Genomic DNA, 15,543 nt, shown 5'->3' on the forward strand with positions numbered 1-15,543 from the left:
TATACCCAATCATGGCACCCACCCGTTCCCAATTTGCCTGCTCACACGTGGGATGTTCCAAATAAGTGTTTGATGAGCATTCCTCAACTTTATCAGTATTTATTGCCACCTTTCCCAACTTCTTTGTCACGTGTTGCTGCCATCAAATTCTAAAGTTAATGATTATTTGCAAAAAAAATAAAAAATGTTTATCAGTTTGAACATCAAATATGTTGTCTTTGTAGCATATTCAACTGAATATGGGTTGAAAATGATTTGCAAATCATTGTATTCCGTTTTTATTTACATCTAACACAATTTTTCAGGTTTTGTATATGAATACATTGCACCCTTCATATAGATTTGTTTTCTTTGTTGTACAGTACTCTTTTTATTTATTTATTTTTAACTAAATGATGTTATTGCTTCGTTTCACTTGTGTGAATATAATTATTGCATATGCATTTCATAATAATAACTTGAGATATCCAATTAGAGCAAGATAGTCAAAAGGTTTAGGTGCACTATTAAAAAGTGGGTTGCAGGGCTCCATCCATGTAATCCTACTGTACTTCCCTCACTTTGAATTGTTAGCTATGCTGCTAAAGAATATTAACTGTGGTCTGTTTTTTGTCTCCCTCTCCTCTCTCTCTCCGCTCTCATGGTCATTACCACCGCCAGGTTCAAAGAGTAAGTAATGACGCCTATGCAAGTTACTTCATCACAGCGGGAGAGGTACACTTTGTCTGGTCTTAATTATTCATTAGCTATGTATACGGGATGTACACATCTGTGTGTAATAGTATATTACCCATTCATCACGCCGGTTACCAGATGAATGTTTCATTATGGCAAAATAGCTTTTTTTTTATCATGCGGGGGAAAGCTCATTAGATTTAAAGGGAAATCCAGCCAGTGTCAACCAGGCTTGCAGATTAGCGTTAATACCCTCTCACTTACTAATGTGATTTTAATATCCAATGTGTTAGCATTTATACTGATAACATTTTCTTGTGGAAATAATGACCGCCTTGGTACGCAGGCGGCAGGCGGAGTGCGCGAAAACGGCCAGGATTCAGATGGCGTTGCCACCGGGCGGCAAGGCGGCACCCGCTGGCGCCGGAGGGGCCAACCTGTATGAAGAGCTCGGGGACAGCAGCATGTGAGTCAGCCCTGGCCCCTGGTTTGGAATTCATTACGTGAGATCACCTGTGACGGAGTCGTTTTCACCGAGGGCCAAATGGCAGTTATGTTTGGCCCAGTGAATACACCATTTTTCTATGCATTTTATTTGTACATTTTTTTAAACAAAAATATGATAAATTGCAATAATTTCACCCTAAGGGGGCCTAGTCTGGAATAGGGAAAAAAACCTCCATGCCATGCACACATAAACATGTTACATTTAATCACGACAACTCGCAACAGAGGTGGGGGGAGTTGGGGCCCCTGGAGGTCGACTGCTGCTATAAAGCGCTGCCAGCCGTCCATCACCCTGAAGGGGAATCAAGCGGGGGTGAAGGCGTGGGGGAGAGGGGTATATGCTCATTGTCTTGGGTGTGTTGATGCAGTGTCCATAGGCCTGGGGCCGTTCTGCATGCAAGCAAAAGTTTGATTCCAGGTGTCGTTGAGGAGGGAGGGAGGTCAAAAGCGTCCATCATTGAGGTGTCCTCGGGGATGTTTTCAGAACAGCCTGCTCCTGCGTCAAGGCCATTCGAGGGAGTCAAATCGTAGATACTGATTTTTGTTTTTCCGTGAGCAGACATTACAATGGCTTGGCTGTTCGGAATCAGTCCAATTCATTACGTGAGATCACCTGTGACAGAGTCGTTTTCACAGAGGGCCACATGGCAGTTATGTTTGGCCCAGTGAATACTATTATTTCACCATTTTTCTATGCATTTTATTTGTAAATTTTTTTAAACAAAAATATGATAAATTGCAATAATTTAACCTCAAAATGTAGTGTGGGCTCCTAAGGGGGCCTAGTCTGGAATAGGGAAAAAAACCTCCATGCCATGCACACATAAACATGTTACATTTAATCACGACAACTTGCAACAGAGGTGGGGGGAGTTGGGACCCCTGGAGGTCGACTGCTGTTATAAAGCGCTGCCAGCCGTCCATCACCCTGAAGGGGAATCAAGCGGTGGTGAAGGCGTGGGGGAGGGGGGTATATGCCCATTGTCTTGGGTGTGTTGATGCAGTGTCCATAGGCCTGGGGCCGTTCTGCATGCAAGCAAAAGTTTGATTCCAGGTGTCGTTGAGGAGGGAGGGAGGTCAAAAGCGTCCATTATTGAGTTGTCCTCGGGGATATTTTCAGAACAGCTTGCTCCTGCGTCAAGGCCATTCGATGGAGTCAAATCGTAGATTAGGATTTTTGTTTTTCCGTGAGCAGACATTACAATGGCTTGGCTGTTTGGAATCAGTCCAATTCATTACGTGAGATCACCTGTGACAGAGTCGTTTTCACCGAGGGCCACATGGCAGTTATGTTTGGCCCAGTGAATACTATTATTACACCATTTTTCTATGTATTTTATTAGTACATTTTTTTAAACAAAAATATGATAAATTGCAATAATTTCACCTCAAAATGTAGTGTATATATATTACTGTAAATGCAAAAAACAGTACTGCTGTTTTTATGGTAACAAAATAAAAAGGATAGGATAGGATAGGACTTTATTGTCATTGCACAAGTACAACAAAACTATGTTTTCAGCACAAACCCGTTCAAGATTAGACAAACAAACAGTGTACAGGGTTACAGAACAGGAAGGCGCCCCGTAAAAGATGGGAAAAAGGTAAAACGCTGGGGAAGAAGATGAGTAAAAACATACAATCTAGACTGGGCTTCTAAGGGGGGGTAGTCTGGAGTGGGAAAAAAAATCCATGCCATGCACAGATAAACATGTTACATTTAATCACGACAATTCGCAACAGAGGTGGGGGGAGTTGGGGCCCTGGAGGTCGACTGCTGCTATAAAGCGCTGCCAGCCGTCCATCACCCCGAAGGGGAATCAAGCGGTGGTGAAGGCGTGGGGTGGGGGTAGGGGTGGTGTGTGTGTCTATATGCCCATTGTTTTGGGTGTGTTGATGTAGTGTCCATAGGCCTGGGGCTGTTCCGCATGCAAGCAAAAGTTCGACTCCAGGTGTCGTTGAGGAGGGAGGGAGGTCAAAAGCGTCCATCATTGAGGTGTCCTCTGGGATGTTTTCAGAACAGCCTGCTCCTGCGTCAAGGCCATTCGAGGGAGTCAAATCGTAGATTAGGATTGTTGTTTTTCCGTGAGCAGACGTTACAATGGCTTCTCTGTTCTATTCGTCCATGCTGGCCCTCATATCTAATGTTTCCCTTTCAAGCAGCTTTTCCATGATGTGATCCATCTTGCGATTCAGTTCAGAATGGTGGTGTTGTGATGGCATCACAACAGTAAAAATGAAATGTGTCCTCTTCACTTTCTCCCATATTACGATGTGGAACATATTAAATACGCACATTTTTGTTTTTGGCAGTGATTTCCTCATCACGCACGGAAAAGCATCCGATTGGCTCTCATGCATAATTAACCACCACCTCTCTCTCAATGTGATTGGAGATATTCCAAATATGTTCCACGCATCTACAAGACGAAATTAAATATGATTGGATTTGATTTCTGTCACTATTATCCTCTCGTATCTAACAGTTACTTGTGTTATCGTCTTAGTCAACATGGCTTTGTTTTGATTAAATGTCATGTTATTTTTTTTCTGCTCAGATGTAAAAAAACAACAACAACAAAAGCAAAACCCTAATAAAATAAACACCTTCCATCCCAAGGTGGGCATGGCCATAACTGTGCTAGTAGAGCTTGATGGCTATCTTTCTATAAAGTTAAAGATAAAGTACCAATGATTGTCACACACACACACGAGGTGTGGCGAAATTATTCTCTGCATTTGACCCATCAGCCCCTGGGAGGTGAGGGGAGCAATGGGCAGAGAGTATGTTTTGGTGGTTTAACCCTCAATTCCTACCCTTGATGCTGATTGCCAAGCAGGGAGGTAATGGGTCCCATTTTTATAGTCTTTGGTATGACTCGGCCGGGGTTTGAACTCACGATCTACCGATCTCAGGGCGGACACTCTAACCACTAGGCCACTATCTTTGATTTAGCTGTCCATTTAGCAAGTTAGATTGTTAGCTTCCTTGTTAAATACCTTGAATCAGAGGGAGCTGCATCCAAATAGTACAAAGGTATCGTGTCTGGGATTGGTACAAAGTTTCCAGTCATGTCAACAACACTCCTCTGCTCTGCTTGTTTGTTAGCGAGTTTATCAAAAATATCTCTAGGTTTGGTTTTTTTTGCTTGGTGCCTCCTGTGGTTGTTTCATCCTTTGTCTGGAGACTTAAGTCGCATTAGGACACAATCTGTCCTTGTTCGACCACAAAATCAAGAAAGCGCCGCTTGACTCTGCACTTTATGAGCTGGCGCCACTTTCGATCTGCCAGGCATTACAATGACTGCATAGAGACAGCGACAGATAATGGAAACTCGCGATCTTGGCGCGTCGCCACTGACTGTCACCATGCGCCTTAGGGCTACATCACCTTTGAGTTACTTCATGTGGCAACCAACACAACCACTTCACGCTTATTGATTTAAATGACATTTCTGGCATCTCTCCCTGGGTCGTCTAACCATCTGTCTGTGTTTTCTGTCCTTGCCATCATTTCTTGTCCTCGTCTTTCTGGATTCAGACTGCAGTAAGTAACCACAGAATGTAGCACTCACAAATCCTTAAATCACGGGAGCCTACGGTCCTATTTTGTTCTTAGTGTAGATTTTAGATGCTTCTGATCAGTACTTCCCCCACGTAGTCTAACGATGTCACCTGTGCCTTGTCCTATCCTCATACCATGCAGAGTCTTAGGCGAGGCCAAGGCTTCATCCAAGCCAATTACCTGCCAGCACATGCCACTTATTCCAAGCTAAACCGCGGTGTTAAGCATGGGTTGCAAAAACGGGGGTCATTGCAAAACGAGATATTTTGAGGTAGTAAAGAACCATTGACGTGGGCGATACGGTGGACCCCGGGGTGTCAAAGTTATCAGTTCCGGTTAAGATTCTAAAATAACTTACGGTTGTGTAAATGCCTCTTTTGGATAAAAGTTTGTATTTACTTGTATTGTACAAAAAAAAACATGAAATAGACTTCGAAAAACACATATTTGGAGGCAAGGGAGGTCGTCTGATATTGCCTAGTTTTATGTAATTTTTGACGCATTGACGTTTTTAGGATACATTCCAAGAAACAATTTAAGTTCCAAGAGTCCACACAAGGTATTATAATTATTGAATTCCAGTTCCCAGTAGATGATTGGTATTAGATCAACCTAAAAATTTAAAATAATAATAAATAAGATCTCGCACAGTTGTTTTCCAACTTTTTTCATGAACTACCACCTCAGAAAATCTCCAAGTACCACTTAATGACCAACACTGAAATATAGTTTGAGAATCACTGATCTAGCAACAACATTTAGGCTGTTTCCGTAAGGCTTTAGCATATAGTTCAGTGGTTCTTAACCTTGTTGGAGGTACCGAACCCCACCACTTTCATATGGGCATTCCCCGAACCCTTTATCGTGAAAAATAAAATGTTTTTTTTTCAAATTTAAGACAAAGTTATCTGTTTTTTTACTGGTGCACAAAGTGAACCGTGCATTAACATCACCTTGTTCAAAGAACAAAACCAACACAGTGCATGAACTCACAACAAATTACACACCCGCAAATCAGATGGAAAATTAGAGGGAACATTGTTTGGGGGTATCCATAATACGGTGATAGGGATCGGGTGTGTCTTGACGTCCGCGGCGGAGGCTCCGCCGAAACCCTGAGGCCGACTCACCGAGCCCCTAGGGTTAGCTCGAACCCAGGTTAAGAACCACTGATATAGTTCATTGTTATGAAAGTTACCTTTGACAATTGCCTTATGTGAAGTAAAAACATATTTTAGTTCTGTAACACAAACAAAATAGGAGTACACTTTTTGTTAAAAACAGATTTGAAGACACGTTAGATCATCTGATTTCAAGTCGACGCACCTCGCCTTACGACATTTCTGACATATTTTCCTTGACGTTTGCTTTGCCTTTTATAAGTACCCTCTGCGGAGTAAATGCTTGTTTTTAGTTCTGTCATAAACATGAATTATTCAATACACTTTGAAAGGTACAGATGTGGAGGCAAGGGACTTCATTTATTACCATGTCGGTCTTGACATCGTACTTTGCCTCGCATTTCGACGTCAAAACATTTGAGTTCCAAGCGTCTCTTCTCCGTATTATAATTCAACTTTAAGTTCGAGCGCTCAGTTGAAGGATTGGTATGAAAATTTAACGATTTGAAGAATTATTCAAAACCACTTCTTACATTATTTAGCAACTTCAATAGCATTTGAGCTGTAAACGCTGCTGGTAATTGGTATTAGTAAAATGGTCCCTAGAAACCTTAAAACCAAACCAAGACTTTTTCCATCTCTCTTTTGTTTTAGATCCCTTAGAACCTCACTTTTACTTGTTTTCAAGTCTTTTTTTTTTCTTCACCTCCACCTTTTCTGGAACAGGGCTAAAAAGTCTGTCATTGAGGAGGCCGACCACCAAAGGAATCTTAGTACCTTTGCCTGTCGCGCATTTGCCGCTCACAGCAACGGAGCGCTGCATGTCAACTTGCCGAAGTCGGAAAGCAACGTGACCTACCTCTCCGACCGCAACCCGCTAACCACACACAACCCTGTCTACAGAGACAACAGTCTTCGAGGAAGCCCTCCTGAAAAACGCTTCTCCTTCTCTATGCCTCACTCCGAATGGCCAGGGTGCGCCTGGACGATGCCGGCTCGCATTCATGCGGAGAGTTACGAGGCACCTCGGAGGCAAGCCCTCATGGACCCGGCTGATTGGGAGGTGCAGATTCTCCGGGCGACCATGAGAGAATCGAAAAGTTCAGAAGTTCTCCCCTTGAGTGGCAGGTCCGAGACAAGACTGTCAGTCCGTGAGCAAGCGAGGCACTTTGAGCAGCAGGCCTTGGTAGAGCGAGCCCTCATGCAGAACACCCAAGGCTCACTATCCCCAATACTTGTCAGGGATCAAGATGGCACTGATGTGCTGGAAGTGACCTCAAATACTCTCCTTTCCATCATGGACTACCCTTCCTCTTTTGGCAGAGACGTACCCCCAAATATCATCATCACCCAGGGAGATGAGTCCTGGCCCGTACCCAGCCAGAGGTCGACTCCCCCTGTCCTTAAGAAATTCGGCTCCAGCATCTCCAACTACATGACAGTGCAGCCATGCCAGATCCACGTGGAGATCATACCAGACCCGCCAGAGAACCCGCCGCCCCCTCTTCCAGAGCGTCAGCCCTCTTCGCCCTCGTTGTCCTCCAGCTCCGATCCACCTTCATTTTCACCTTCACCCCCTAACATCCCTAAACTTAACCATCAAGCCTCACCGCCACCTTCCCCTCCCAATGAACCAGTCTTCCCCCCACCTCCTCCGCCCCTCCCCCCGCCCTCACCCCCTATCAACCAGATCCGCCCGGTCGGCCAGTTTGTCCCGACCTCTTTGCCGCCAGTGTCCTCGCTCCGCCCCGTCTCCGAACGCAAGCTCCACTCTCCCCCCGTCACACCGCGGACCGACAGCGACAGGAAGGAGCTGAGAGGGATCCTCAGAAACCTCCAGAATCTGGCCGACATAGAGCGGTCCGTTGCCAACTTGTACAGCCAAGTGGACAGAAACTGCAAGGTGCCCAGGTTTAAGAAGAAGCCACAAGTGACTGAGTGGTCAGAGGGTGCTAACACGTTGCAAGACTCTGATCTCGGCGGTGAGCGGAGCACGCCAAAGCCCGACACTCCCAGCTCTGCGGTCCAAATCAGCTCAGGCGTGAAGTCTGCTGAAGTCACTGAAAGCGGCGAGGACGTGGCGGACGAGGTGCACAGCTCAAACGCTGCTGAGCTCAGCGAGCTCTCTTCCTCTCAAACCACAGTGTTCTGACTTCCACTCTGTCTTTCTTCTCATTATCCACGTTTTTACATCTGCGTTCTTTGTTTTTCTTCACAGTTTCAGTTTCCTGAATTTTGCACAGCTGGTAGTTTTGCCACATTATGCTTTGGTTTTGATTGTGTAGCTTTCTAAGAGACAGTGTTTTTTTTTCTTTTTCTTTTTTACCCGCAATGTTGTCTTGAAAGCCGCCATCTGCCAAAAAGAAAGTGTACTCAGCGTTACTGCATTGACTGTACTATGTGCTTATAGGCCTGCTTTGCATTATAAAAGTGTCGAACCGTCGTGTTGCACTTGTTTCTGTTACTGGCGCTACAGGAGACATAAAAGTTTCCAACGATATTGTCATGTTGCAGGAGAGCTGTAGTCATTGTGTGCTCCGTTGCTTGGATATACATGACGTCACCTTCGGCTCAATAGATATGCGTGGTGGGTACTAAGCGCCATTTAGTCGTTCTCGAAGAAAAATGCCCTACCGCGTTTTTTTCCGGCTGTAAAAAACGTTCAAGTCGCAAAAAGGACAAACGCGTCTTCAGAGTTCCTCGAGAGGTAATCAAAGACGGAAGAGTGCAAGATTTTACGAAACGGCGACGAGAAACGGGAGCAGAGTCGACGAACCCACGAGTTTACGGCGTTCACTTCGTTAAAGGTTTGTTTGATATAATTTTAACGTTTATTATTTCCCATTTAAGTATTATCTCGATATTATTTGTGTTTTATCTTGTTTGGGAGTTCTTAAAACACACACGAGTGTTACGTAAAGCACTAACTCAGCCAGTCTAAATAGCACAATGTTGACATCTATACTTATATTTTGATTAAACAATCATAAATAAATCTTTCAGCACATACACAATGTTGACATCTATAGTTATATTTTGATAAACAATACTAAATTAATCTTTCAGCACATACACAATGTTGACATCTACAGTTATATTTTGATAAACAATTATAAATTATTCCTTCAGCACATACACAATGTTGACATATGTAGTTATATTTTGATAAACAATCATGAATTAATCTTTCAGCACATACACAATGTTGACATATGTAGTTATATTTTGATAAACAATCATAAATGAATCTTTCAGCACATACACAATGTTGACATATGTAGTTATATTTTGATAAACAATCATAAATGAATCTTTCAGCACATACACAATGTTGACATCTATAGTTATATTTTGATAAACAATCATAAATTAATATTTAAGCACATACACAATGTTGACAACTATAGTTATATTTTGATAAACAATCATAAATGAATCTTTCAAAACATACACAATGTTGACAACTATAGTTATATTTTGATAAACAATCATAAATGAATCTTTCAGCACATACACAATGTTGACATCTATAGTTACATTTTGATAAACAATCATAAATGAATCTTTCAGCACATACACAATGTTGACATCTGGAGTTATATTTTGATAAACAATCATAAATGAATATTTCAGCACATACACAATGTTGACATCTATAGTTATATTTTGATAAACAATCATAAATGAATCGTTCAGCACATACACAATGTTGACATCTGTAGTTATATTTTGATAAATAATTATAAATGAATCTTTCAGCACATACACAATGTTGACATTTATAGTTATATTTTGAAAAACAATCATAAATTAATATTTAAGCACATACACAATGTTGACATCTACAGTTATATTTTGATAAACAATCATAAATTAATCTTTCAGCACATACACAATGTTGACATCTATAGTTATATTTTGATAAACAATCATAAATGAATATTTCAGCACATACACAATGTTGACATGTATAGTTATATTTTGATAAACAATCATAAATGAATCTTTCAGCACATACACAATGTTGACATATATAGTTATATTGTGATAAACAATCATAAATGAATCTTTCAGCGCATACACAATATTGACAACTATAGTTATATTTTCATAAACAATCATACATGAATCTTTCAACACATGCACAATGTTGACATCTATATTTATATTTTGATAAACAATCATAAATGAATCTTTCAGCACATACACAAATTGACAACTATAGTTATATTTGATAAACAATCATAAATTAATCTTTCTTTCAGCACGTACACAATGTTGACAATTAGAGTTATATTTTGATAAACAATCATAAAGTAATCTTTCAGCACATACACAATATTGACATCTTTAGTTATATTTTGATAAACAATCATAAATGAATCTTTCAGCACATACACAATGTTGACATTCATAGTTATATTGTGATAAACAATCATAAATGAATCTTTCAGCACATACACAATGTTGACATCTATAGTTATATTTTCATAAACAATCATAAATGAATCTTTCAGCACATACACAATGTTGACAACTATAGTTATATTTTGAGTATGGTCACACTTGTGTGTGCAACAGTTCTGGAGCAGAAAAGTTATCTTCCAGAAAAATACTCCCATGGGTTGTCTTTTAATGTCTTTATGTGACTGTTGACCCCCAAGCAGACTTTGTTAACTTGTACCAAGAAAGCCTTGGTAAAGACTTTGTATTTCACCAAAATTGCAGTTGCCGATACGATCATGCTTCCCCCGAGTGAGGCCACCCCTGGAGGCTCCGTCAATGCTCGTGTCTGCAGAGATGCTGCCAGCTTGATAAAGTAGTCACTGTGAAGTTGTTGAAAAGGCTAATTACACAACCAATCAATCCCTGAGCAGAGTCAGAGCCGCCGCCTGTGGGACTGTCGAGTACAGTTACCTTCTCCCTTCTTTCTTGACCCCCCCACCCGCCCACCCTCACCATGTGTTCCATTTATCTACTTCCCTCTCTCCCACACAGATAGTCCCTTCCAATCCTCGGCTCCTTCTTGTTAATCTCCTGATGGCCGCCTAGCTCTTTCACTTGCAGCCCCACTGCAGGCTTTTCACTCCCAGCAGGACCCCGGTGTGCAGAGTCGTGTTGTTGTCATGACGTGTTTCACGACAATCAAGTCCACTTAGTCAGACAGCACAGATACAGGTAGTAGAGCATAGAGTTGTACGGTATACCGGTACTAGTATAGCACCGCGATACTAATGAATCATATTCGGTACTATACCGCCTCTAAAAAGTACTGCCCCCCCCCTTTTTCTAACATGCATGATATCGCGTCGTCATCACGTGACATTGACTTAAAAAGTAAAGATAAAGGTGAAGTTATAACACTGAAACACCCTCAAGAAGAGGTGCTTTAAGACATGGCTAGCTACAGACTCCATCCGCAGTCTGCAGTGTTTTAGCTACTTCTAAATCTCTAATCCTCGCCTCCATGGCGACAAATAAAGTATGTTTTCTTACAACTGCAGGACGAGGAATAGCTAAACACGTTTCACTACACACCGTAGGAGGATACAATAGCTCACCGGCGTCAAAATGTAAACAAACGCCATGGGTGGATCTACACCTGACATCCACTGTAATGATACCAAGTACAGGAGAGTATATAGTAGGGGTGTGGGAAAAAATCGATTCGAATTCGAATCGCGATTATCACGTTGTGCGATTCAGAATCGATTCTGATTTTTAAAAAATCTTCTTTTTTTTTTTAATGTATTTATTTATTTTTTTAAATAATTTTTTATATTTATATATATATATTTTTTTTAATATTTTTTTTAATTTTTTTTATTTTTTTATTTTTTTTTTTTTTATTTTTTTAATTTTTTTTTAATTTAAATTTTAAAAAAAAAATATATATATATATATATATTTTAATTTTCTTTAATTTTTTTTAATTTTTTTAAAACATTTTTAATTTTTTAAAAAATGTTTTAATTTTTTTTAATTTTTTTGTAATTTTTTTATTTGTTTTAATTTTTTTAATTAATTAATCCAACAAAACAATACACAGCAATACCATAACAATGCAATCCAATTCCAAAACCAAACCCGACCCAGCAACACTCAGAACTGCAACAAACAGAGCAATTGAGAGGAGACACAAACACCACACAGAACAAACCAAAAGTAGTGAAACAAAAATGAATATTATCAACAACAGTATTAATATTAGTTACAATTTCAACATAGCAGTGATTAAAAATCCCTCGTTGACATTATCATTAGACATTTATAAAAACAATAAAAAAGAACAATAGTGTGACAGTGGCTTACACTTGCATCGCATCTCATAAGCTTGACAACACACTGTGTCCAATATTTTCACAATGATAAAATAAGTCATATTTTTGGTTCATTTAATAGTTAAAACAAATGTTACATTATTGCAATCAGTTGATAAAACATTGTCCTTTACAATTATAAAAGCTTTTTACAAAAATCTACTACTCTGCTTGCATGTCAGCAGACTGGGGTAGATCCTGCTCAAATCTATGTATTCCATGAATAGACAATCCTTTTGAATCGGGAAAATATTGTTTTTGAATTGAGAATAGCGTTGAATCGATAAAAATCGATTTTGAATCGAATCCTGACCCCAAGAATCGATATTGAATCGAATCGTGGGACACCCAAAGATTCGCAGCCCTAATATCTAGTCGATACTACTGTGATTACATCTCGATTTTTTAGCATCACAACATATTTTTGCGTTTTTTAAATTTGTATTTATATTATGTTTATAAACTCAGGAAATACGTCCCTGGACACATGAGGACTTTGACTATGACCAATGTATAAAGCTGTAACTACTTGGTATCGGATCGATACCCACATTTGTGGTATCATCCAAAACTAATGTCAAGTATCAAAGAAGAGAAGAATTATTACATTTGAACAGAAGTGTAGATAGAACATGTTCAACCAGAAAATAAGCAGATATTAACAGTAAATGAACAAGTGTATTAATAATTCATTTTCTACCACTTGTCCTTAATAATGTTGACAAAATAATAGGTGTATAAATGACACAATATGTTACTGCATACGTCAGCAGACTAATTAAGAGCCTTTGTTTGTTTACTTACTACTAAAAGACAAGTTGTCTAGTATGTTCACTATTTTATTTAAGGACAAAATTGCAATCGTGTTTAATGTACCGTAAGATTTTTTTGTTAAAACAAAGCCAATGATGCTTTATGTTTGTGGTGCCCTTTATTTAGAAAACCATGTGGGTGTGCTTGAAGCTCATCGAGAGAATGCCAAGAGTGTGCAAAGCAGTGATCAGAGCAAAGGGTGGCTACTTTGAAGAAACTAGAATGTTAATCATTGGTTTTATATTGACAGTACATATGCAGATCCCAAATACAGATCAGCAGGTACCAGAAGGTAACAAAAGTTGCTTTTGCATAATATTGCGAAACAAAACGCCAGATAATATGTCTTACCTTATACACACACCATAATAATACTCCTATGTTGACGCACAGTACAATCCATCAAGCTTTGCGGCTTCATAGCTTACCAAAGTCCTACTAAAACATTTTTGAGTGCCGTGTGTAATGTTCTATATTCTCAATGGAACATTTTGTCGGGGGGGGTTCACCTTGCTGCGAAGTTTGTTCTCCCGGGATGCAAACAAAGACTTTTCCGGACAAGGGTAGCAGGTAGGAACATATTTATTAATCTAACTACAAAATAACAGGCAAAAACTCTCTTAACTGTGGCATGAAATAAACAAGACTTACGTAGAGGGTTGCGTGACAATAGTGTGAAGCAAAAACTATAGCATAGCAAGAAACAAACAACTAACATGAACTATGGCATGGAACAACTATGAAACTGTGGCATGGAACAACTAACATGAACTATGGCATGGAACAACTATGAAACTGTGGCATGAAACCAATAACTAGCGTAACTATAGAATCAGACCGGAAACCAGCAATGACGCCAGGCCGACTGACTGGCAAAGGCGGTTTAAATAGTCTCTTGATTAGAGCCAGGTGAGCGTCCGAACACCAGCGGCGGGTGAAAATCATATGCCACCATGGCAACCAAAACAAACAAGAGTGCACGAAAAACAGGAACATGGCACACTGTTTGTATGGAGGAAAAGCGGACGTGACGACAGGTTGTAGAGGACTCTAAAGGCAGTGCCTTTAAGGCACGCCTGTAATATTGTTGTCCGGGTGTAACTCGGGAGAAATTCGGGAGAATGATTGCCCCGGGAGATTTTCGGGAGGGGCACTGAAATTCGGGAGTCTCCCGGGAAAATCGTGAGGGTTGGCAAGTATGCCCACCGTGCGTTTAAGAGCGCACTGCTGTGTTTAGATGGAGACCGGTGTGGACAATATTGGAGACAGACGCACTTCTCCCCACACTAAAAGTATACAGCGAAGGAAAAGTGTGTGAAAAGCCGTAGATATTATGTGATTGGGTTGGCACGCAAAGGCAGGTTTAAATAGTCTCTTGATTAGTCAGGTGAGCGTCCGAACACCAGCGGCAGGTGAAAATCATATGCCACCATGGCAACCAAAACAAACAAGAGTGCACAAAAAACAGGAACTATGGAGTTAAACTAACAGAACATAACGAAAACATGATAGGGACCACGGATCATGACACATTTAAAGTGTTGGTGTTGTTTACTTGAGTCATATTGCAGTCTACACGTACCTCTTATGTGTGACTGCCATCTACTGGTCACACTTACCATTACACTGAGAGAGCATGAGGAGGTTGAGGTAGGCGGGGTTGGAAGGGCGGGGTAATAGGGGGGGTAGCGGGGGTTGTATATTATAGCATCCCGTGCTGCAAGGGGTTCTGGGTATTTGTTCTGTTGTGTTTATGTTGTGTTACTGTGCGGATGTTCCCCCGAAATGTGTTTGTCATTCTTGTTTGGTGTGGGTTCACAGTGTGGCGCATATTTGTAACGGTGTTAAAGTTGTTTATACGGTTTCACCCTCAGTGTGACCTGTATGGCTGTTGACCAAGTATGCCTTACATTCACGTGTGTGTGTGTTTAACAGTCTCATATATTTTGTGACTGGGCCGGCACGCTGTTTGTATGGAGGAAAAGCGGACGTGACGACAGGTTGTAGAGGACGCTAAAGGCAGTGCCTTTAAGGCACGCCTGTAATATTGTTGTCCGGGTGTAACTCGAAAGAAATTCAGGAGAATGGTTGCCCCGGGAGATTTTCGGGAGGGGCACTGAAATTCGGGAATCTCCCGGGAAAATCGGGAGGGTTGGCAAGTATACCCACCATGTGTTTAAAAGCGCACTGCTGTGTTTAGATGGAGACAGGTGTTGACAATATTGGAGACGGAAGCACTTCTCCCCACACTAAAAGTATACAGCGAAGGAAAAGTGTGTGAAAAGCCGTAGATATTATGTGATTGGGCCGGCACGCAAAGGCAGGTTTAAATAGTCTCTTGATTAGAGCCAGGTGAGCGTCTGAACACCAGCGGCAGGTGAAAATCATATGCCACCATGGCAACCAAAACAAACAAGAGTGCACAAAAAACAGGAACTATGGAGTTAAACTAACTGAACATAACGAAAACATGATAGGGACCACGGATCATGACACATTTAAAGTTTTGGTGTTGTTTACTTGAGTCATATTGCAGTCTACA

General features: G+C 40.8%; 1 protein-coding gene across 1 annotated transcript; it reads left to right on the top strand.

Moving 5' to 3' along the window:
- The first annotated feature begins 1,027 nt into the window (after positions 1–1,027).
- LOC133657053 (protocadherin-15-like) lies at positions 1,028–8,432 on the top strand. The gene is made up of 2 exons (XM_062057940.1): positions 1,028–1,141; positions 6,595–8,432. Exons 1-2 carry the CDS (start codon positions 1,059–1,061, stop codon positions 8,018–8,020), a joined length of 1,509 nt encoding a protein of 502 aa, XP_061913924.1. The 5' UTR covers positions 1,028–1,058; the 3' UTR covers positions 8,021–8,432.
- Positions 8,433–15,543: the final 7,111 nt, after the last annotated feature.

The sequence above is a fragment of the Entelurus aequoreus genome, linkage group LG09 (genome assembly GCF_033978785.1).
Source record: "Entelurus aequoreus isolate RoL-2023_Sb linkage group LG09, RoL_Eaeq_v1.1, whole genome shotgun sequence".
Lineage (NCBI taxonomy): Eukaryota > Metazoa > Chordata > Actinopteri > Syngnathiformes > Syngnathidae > Entelurus > Entelurus aequoreus.

What these genes read in the sequence shown, in the direction of transcription:
- LOC133657053 (XM_062057940.1), top strand. Translation starts at nt 1,059, where the DNA reads ATGGCGTTGCCACCGGGCGGCAAGGCGGCACCCGCTGGCGCCGGAGGG. An exon ending in GAGCTCGGGGACAGCAGCAT is followed by an intron (nt 1,142 to 6,594) that starts GTGAGTCAGCCC and finishes TTTCTGGAACAG; the next exon opens with GGCTAAAAAGTCTGTCATTG.